Source organism: Panicum virgatum, chromosome 9K (assembly GCF_016808335.1).
Source record: "Panicum virgatum strain AP13 chromosome 9K, P.virgatum_v5, whole genome shotgun sequence".
NCBI classification, from domain to species: domain Eukaryota; kingdom Viridiplantae; phylum Streptophyta; class Magnoliopsida; order Poales; family Poaceae; genus Panicum; species Panicum virgatum.
This window is the reverse complement of record NC_053144.1, coordinates 18,591,132-18,598,585: the sequence shown is the minus strand read 5'-3', so window position 1 is coordinate 18,598,585 and position 7,454 is coordinate 18,591,132. Positions and strand designations below refer to the sequence as shown.

Here is a 7,454-nt window from a genome sequence, read left to right as displayed (position 1 = left end):
TTTGGACTGGCAGATCTCCACTTGTGTTTTCTTATAGCAGTGCTGTAAAATAGCGTGCTACATCTAAGCTGGTGGCTGGGCTAACCGGCCGACTTTTGCAAAAAATGGTTATTTTGAGTTTTCTTCCCCTAGATGATTTGCACGCTTTTTCAGCAGTTTTTCATCAAGGTCTGTTGCTAGTATCAGTTTGCAGAATAGTAGTTTCTCTCTAGCTTCCATCGCTGAACGAATAGTTAGAGGTCAAAGACCTGAAAGAAAAATAATTAAGGAGCTGTCCCAAACAGAAAGGAGGATACCGCGGAAAGCAAACAAAGCAAATTATGCATCAATTTAGTCGCTCCTTCAGCAAGTCTTCACACAAATTTGTCACACATCCAGATGCCCGTCAGCCGGCGCACCGGCGTGGCTTTTATTCTGACACGATCATCGACCGCGCCCAATCAAACCCGAGAGATTGTTCCAAACACACGACTGAGAATAATAATCCACGACACACGGACGACACACAGGACGTGCACCGGCCGTTCTGGACGAAGCAAAAACGGCCGGGGTTTATTGTTACACACGGTACACGTACCAACCTGAACACTGGCACGGAACGACCACGGACCCGGCGTGTGCGGCCGCAACAAGTACGTGGGGGATCGCCGGGGACCGCGACGACACAGGCGACGGTGCCCGATCGCGTCCGGGGGCATGCGCGTCTCGTCAGCGGCGGAAGCTGCGCTGCGTGCGCGGGGTCTCGCCGTTCTCGTCGCGGAGCTTCACCGCCGTGTACACGCCGGCGCCCGCGAGCGCGCCGAGCGTCGGCGCCAGCAGGTAGATCCACAGCTGCCGGTAGTTCCCCGCCGCGACCGCCGGCCCCAGCGTCCTCACCGGGTTCATCGACCCGCCCGTCGTCGTCCTGTGTGCACGCGCGCGCGTCAATTCTTTTTTTTTCCAGCTCAGCCATGAATTGATGACACGTCACTTGCTACGTACGAGATGATCGACGACTTACCCGGCCACGAGGATGTTCAGCGTCACGGCCGCTCCGACCGCGATCCCGGCGAGCTCACCCACCTGCAACAACAACGGAGGGAAACCATCTATCAGGGCCGACGAATCGATCGATCGATCAGCACCAAGAAGCATCTTCTCCATCGATGGTGGTGTAAGAGCTAAACGGACGCACGGCGCGGGTGTCGGTGGCGACGGCGGTGACGACGAAGAGGAGGTTGAAGGTGATGATGAACTCGGTGAAGAAGGCCTGGGCGGTGGAGATGGTGACGTCGGGCACGGTGACCCCGCCGGAGAGGAAGGGGTGGAAGACGCCCTTGAGCGCGAAGCTGGCGCAGATGGAGCCCAGCACCTGGACGGACACGTAGGCGGGCACCTGGAGCCAGGGGAAGTGGCGCAGCGCGGCGAAGGCGATGGTCAGGGACGGGTTGAGGTGCGCCCCGGAGATGTGGCCCGTCGACAGGATGATGATGGTCACGGCCAGCCCCGCGCACGCCGCGTTCCCGAACGGGCTGATCGCGCCGCCGTACTTCTGGTTCACGATCGGCGCCGCCGTCGCGAAGAAGATGAGGATGAACGTGCCCACGAACTCCGCGCCCAGCTGCACACGCACACATACACACGCACCATTGCTGTCAGCTACAGGAGCTCCACATTGTTGCTTGCAATTTCTTTTCTTTTCTTTTCTTTTTTTTTTTAAAAAAAACAAAGAAACTTTGTTTGCAAACAGCAGCAATGCAGAACCGCAAATGATTGCAAACGACGAATGAAATCATCACCGGCATTCAAGTTTTGAAAGGGGACGGACATCCCGTCGTTGTTTTCCATCGTCCAATAATAATCGCACGACAAAATCCAATTGAACACAGCAGTCTGCAGCGCGATCATTCGTTCAGCCGCGCTTTTTTCAGAAACTGCCTGCGCCGCCGTGGGCCAATAATTCTGTGATGGTGTCAACCCAACGACAGATTGGCGACGGACGTGACCGGCGAGAGAGCCAAGAACCAGGCAACCACTCTCGTCACGGGACGCCTGGAGCGACCGTCGTCAGGGTCAACTTGAGTTTTGCACTGGGAGGATAGGCCTTTCTGTTGGGTCACATCGTCCAAGCAACCTTATCACGAAATGATTGTACTTGGCCACCATTTCCTATTGTTTGAAAAACTGCAGCTTCTTGTCGATCGAAGATGTCACGATGCAATTGGGCTCGTGTGTTTTCGAACTAAAGACGTCGATGGAGGGGTCCGCCCTCAACAGGACCCGTGTTATTTCGCCACGCTCGCCCTCGACTAGACCCGCGGTTGAAATACCACACATAGGGGTTGTCAAGGGCCGTCAAATTTGATCTAAATAATCTAAAGGCTAGATTCTAATTAAAAAGACTGAGCTTTAATTCTATACAATTAGAGGCTAAAAAATTTAAAGATCAAGTTAAACTGCGACCCCTAGTCCACACCCAAACCTGCACTCGTGGGTCACCCCGTTAGGTTTCGGATGACCCGTGGGTGAGCTAACAACATAATAATTACTATTCTTATGTGCATCAAGTATCAATATTATAGCATACCAATTGTCAATTAAGCATCAAATACAAACATATATAAGTCATAGAAACAAATCATAGTATACATGGGAATGCTTACACACGATTATAAAATTTTATTTAATTTGATCGGCTGTAAATCTCTAGACCTAAATTTAAGTTCTAGAAACAATCTTACACGAATCTTTATTACAGGTGAAAATAAGACCCGCACTTGACCCGCAAATATCGCGGGCCCCGACCGCAAGGCCCGTGGGTGCATTTTGGCACTGTATGTCTGCATCCGCACCCGTTAGGGTGCGGCGCCCGCCCACTGCAATCCCTAGCTGCGGTCTAGTACAATTTATTGGTCATACGGAGCTTTAGTTTTAAGTACGGGAACTAGGGCCCTGTTTGGTTGCACGATGTAAAATTTTTGAAAAAGCATCTTTCTATATTTGAAGTACTAAACATAGATTAATCACAAAAATAATTACAGAACTCGTCTGTAAATCGCGAGATGAATCTAATGAGCCTAATTAATCTGTCATTAGAGGTTGTTTACTGTAGCATTACTGTAGCAATTTAGTGCCTGATTACAGCCTAATTAGGTTCATTAGATTCGTCTCGCCATTTACAGACAGCAGTCGCAATGCGTTTTTTATTTCGTTTAGATTTAAGTCTCCATGCAGGTGCCGAAAAAAAAATTTGGAATTTGGAATTTTGCAACTGAACACGGGCTAGACCTCGCTTTTGTTAAGGCTCATGACACGTCAACTTTAGACTACAGACGAATGTTATTGCTCTTAGAAAAAAGGTTCCTGATGACACCTGATAATCATCACTTATTAAGAAAGGAAAAAAAAAGTTTCGCAAGAGACGTTGCGGAAAAACATATAAAAAACATGTGTTGCGTCAAAACATCGATCGATTTGACATTCGAATATCTTAGTTATCGCAAATATCTGACTGAGTACTTCCAAAAAACAAACCGGCGTGTCCTTATGTTTATATGCGATAGACTTCAACACACGCTTCTCCTGGGTTTAGTACCTAAAAATATAACTGTCCAAGTCGCTAGAAACTTCAAACAAGTATATCATCTCCCGGGAGTGGTTTACACCGGAGAATTCTATGCATGAAAGGAGCGGAGTGGTGGTTGGTTAGGGGACAGCGTGACATGATACGGTGTGAGAGAACGCTCCGTCGCCGCCGCAGCAGGGTGGGCGCCGCCGAGCTGAGCCAAAAATCTCCTCCAACTTGGTGTACGTACTTCTAGTTCTAGGCTCAGAAACAGCGTGAGCGTGATTGGTGACCACAGACCAGGCCACACCTATGAGCAAACTCTATGCTGCACTACACCTTTTTTTAGCTGCAAATTTATGCTACTTATCGATTGCAAAGCAAAGATTCAGACGCCTCTCGAAAGCAAAGATTCCTAGATGCTTGAACACATTTCATCCTGACACACAGCCTGCCTCTGCATCTGGCCGTCGAGACCGGGGTGTTGCTGGCAACCCTGCACCAGATCCAACGCTCTGATCCCCACTTGACCCTTTTTCGATCCAAGTAGTAGCTAGTATGGGTGGGCAAAATAACCGAAACCCGAAAAACGAACCCGAACCCAAATTCGAGTTCCAACCCATGGTACCCGAAATTATTACGGGTAATTCGGGTATAACGCCACGGTACCCGAACTACCCGAACTACCCGAACAGCAGTCCAGCCCAAGCGTTTTTGTTCAGCCCAGCCCCCCAAGTCTCCTTTACCTTGCATTCTTTCCATTAGCAACATGACAAGGCCCACCAGCCCATAATGCTTCCCACGGCCACCACTTCCACCAACCCTATCCTGCACCCACCCGGCCACCCACGCCACAACGAATCGGGGGCGGCGTCGAGGACATGAGGCGGCGGCGCTGAGGACGGGATGGCAGCGAGCGGCGCCGCCGAGGACGGGAGGCGGCGCGGGCGATGGCGTTGAGGACGGGGCGACGGGTAGGCGGCGCGGGGCGTCCAGGCGTTGAGGATGAGCGGGGCGTCTGCGCCGAAGTCGGCGCAGGGCATCCGGCGCTGGAGGAGGTGGTGTGGGCCACCGCTGCCACCAGGGTGAGGCAGCAGAAGGGGCTCTACTCGCCGGCCTCCACGATCAGGTGCACCATCTAGCGCGGCCGCCGCTCTCTCGGCTCCCACGCTCTACAGCTCGCTCGTTGCTTGGCAAGTTGAAATCGGATTGTTCAGGTAAACCCGAACCTGAACCCGAATTTTCGGATATCCGAAATGTCGGGTTTTCATTATTTCGGACAAATTTCGGGTAACAATTCTCAAAACTCGAAATTTCAAAAACCCGAAAAACCCGACCGAAAATTTCGGATTAACCGAATGCCCACCCGCCCGCCCGTAGTAGCTAGCTTGCTAGTGCGCTAGTTCCAAAGAAAACATCGACTGGTTCGCAAAGTTTTATGATCCTAGTACACTGGCTCAGATATAATGTAAGCACGTGGTAGTACTCTAGTACTGCACAACTTAGAAGCACCACCACCATGCACGTTAGCGCCGTGATTGTGCTCTGTCTCGTTGCTAGATTGTGTTTTTGAAGTAAAGAAGCTAGGTGGATGCGCCAAAACAAAAAACACCCTGGTTCCCAAAAGGAATCTGGATTGTTGGCACCGTTGATCCTTCTTCTAGATTGAAAATCTTGAACGAACAGTTCACAAGCATCGTTGTACAAGATCACACAAACCATCAGGAACTGAAACACACGGACACCCCCAACAAAATGCAGGAAAAACCCAAACAGTCAACAGCTCATCGATAACACTGATCGCCGACATTTGTTTTAAGAAGTACTACTGTCAGCGCTACGCTGGTACAGGCGTGCAGACACGACTTTTGTAACGTAGCTTTGACCTAATACAGTATAAAATATGAGGGTGCATGTCTGTACCTCGGGTAATACTAGCGAGCTTAGAAATAAACGCAGTAGAAACATCGTCGACCCAAAACTTCAACGCTCAGACGCTCAGAAACAATAAGAAAATAAACCGCGCGCAGACCAAAAAGAAAAGTTTCGCCAAGAGAAATGCGACGGCCATTAATGGCCCTCCCAAGGAGGAGGAGGACGAGAAGGAGGAGGAAAACGAGCAATGCAAGAAGGAATGGGGCACGTGCGTGGGCACGTGCACGCTGGGTGGCGTACCTTGCGGGTGAGCGAGACGTCCGGCGCGGGGATCTCGACGACGCAGGTGTGCGTGGCCAGCCCCCACCCCTCCACCGCCGGCAGGCACCTGCACCGCGGCATCGACTTGCGCTCGTACGACAGCGAGTCCACCCGCGGCCCACCGGAGAAGAGCGGCGCCGGCGTCCCGGGCGTCGCCGGTGCCGACCCGTTCGGCGGCGTCGACCCCGCCGCCGGCTCCATCACTGATGGCCTCGAGCTCTACCTGCTTCCACTCTCTCTCGATCTCTCTCTTTCTCACCCTCACTCTCAAACACTGTCTTTTTTTTTTGGTTTTTTCAGACCGCTGGCGCAGCGGCAGAAATAGGAGATGATGGGCTACTAATTACATGATTTGACGGTTTTTGCAGGGGTAATGCTACGACAGCGGCCGGACGGGCTCCAGCAGGATCGCCGGACCGCGACTACTGATGGATGGCTGCTGCTAGAGATGCATGCTGGATTCTCTTCCTACTACTACTATTTTGTTGTTGTTTTTTTTCAACGGCGTGCCAAGCAAAGATAGTGGCGAAACTTACATGATCCGGAGGCTTTTGTTGATTTCGTGCTAAGGGATCAGTGGGATTGTATCCAGCCTACCAACTTACGCCTTCTCGCTTCGCAACGCCGATGCTTTTGGGGAGTGGACGAAGTGGCTTCTTTTTTTGTGATTTTTTTGAGTGGGTTTGGTTTCGGACAGGGACTGGATTACATGCTTCGCAGGTTTTTCTCGAGGTTCGGCTACGGCGTAGTAATGGGTGCGGAAGTGGTGGCGCCCGGTGTGTCTCTCACAAGAGCAAGATCAACGCTCTCTCTTTCTCTGAAGATTGCTAGAAATGGATGGGAAGAGAGGGACGCATGCCAAGAATAGCAAGAACCGTGTGAACCGGATGGGATGCAAGGGTGGTGGCGAGGAGAGGAAGAGGAAGGAGCAAATGGAATGGATTGGCAGGTGGGTGGCGATGGGCTGGTGGGTTTGGAGGGGGGGAGACGGTGTGGGTGTGCGGGGGCCGTGTATATAGGCTGCAGACGCACATGAGGGGGATGGATCGAGGTCAATGGCCTCCCCTCCACTTGAGATGGCAGCGCACAGCATCTCCCAACTGCTCTCGCGTCATCTTAATTAAGGGAGCTCCTCGAAGCGGCTTGTTTAAGCCAAGCTCAGGACAAACCAGACCCTGGAGTAACTAGCTGCCGGGGGAGTGTACAGTAGCATGCTCTGTTTATTCGACCAGGAACCCTGAAAGGCTGAACGAACTATATACTGTTTTTCTTGAACCAACGACACTCGACGAGTGTGTTTTTATTAATATAGCAGAAAAAATACAAAATTATGTCCCTAGAAAGTCATAATCAGGAAAAGAAAAAGTAACACGAAAATAACACCTACAGATTGGATGGGGACATCAACATGCGCCTTTCACAACTCAACTAAATATAACTAAGGCTGGTCGGATTGAGAATCCGACGCAAGCCAAACAACTCAGGCCGATTAGATTGGGGCATCAATACGGTTACGCAGCTCCACTCGAACCGTCACACCACACCACTCAAAGAAGGTAGCAAAGTCGAAGCAGTACCGCAGCACCCACCCGCACTCCACGCGCTTGTAAACGTCGAAAACTATATACTACTGACGCCGTGTAAAACTCCGGTGAAATCTTTTCGTGTCGATTTTGCAAATTGCACCTACAAGGTTCCTCAGCTCATCAGATAT

General features: G+C 51.2%; 1 protein-coding gene across 1 annotated transcript; it reads right to left on the bottom strand.

Annotated features, from left to right (window-relative positions):
* Positions 1-306: 306 nt before the first annotated feature.
* Positions 307-6,741, bottom strand: LOC120648444 (aquaporin NIP3-1). Its single transcript, XM_039925224.1, has 4 exons — positions 5,720-6,741; positions 1,175-1,600; positions 1,001-1,062; positions 307-904 (listed from the first exon to the last, which is right to left on the bottom strand). Exons 1-4 carry the CDS (start codon positions 5,939-5,941, stop codon positions 709-711), a joined length of 906 nt encoding a protein of 301 aa, XP_039781158.1. The 5' UTR covers positions 5,942-6,741; the 3' UTR covers positions 307-708.
* Positions 6,742-7,454: the final 713 nt, after the last annotated feature.

What these genes read in the sequence shown, in the direction of transcription:
- LOC120648444 (XM_039925224.1), bottom strand. Translation starts at nt 5,941, where the DNA reads ATGGAGCCGGCGGCGGGGTCGACGCCGCCGAACGGGTCGGCACCGGCG. An exon ending in ACGTCTCGCTCACCCGCAAG is followed by an intron (nt 1,601 to 5,719) that starts GTACGCCACCCA and finishes GTGCGTGTGCAG; the next exon opens with CTGGGCGCGGAGTTCGTGGG. An exon ending in CTGAACATCCTCGTGGCCGG is followed by an intron (nt 905 to 1,000) that starts GTAAGTCGTCGA and finishes GCGTGCACACAG; the next exon opens with GACGACGACGGGCGGGTCGA.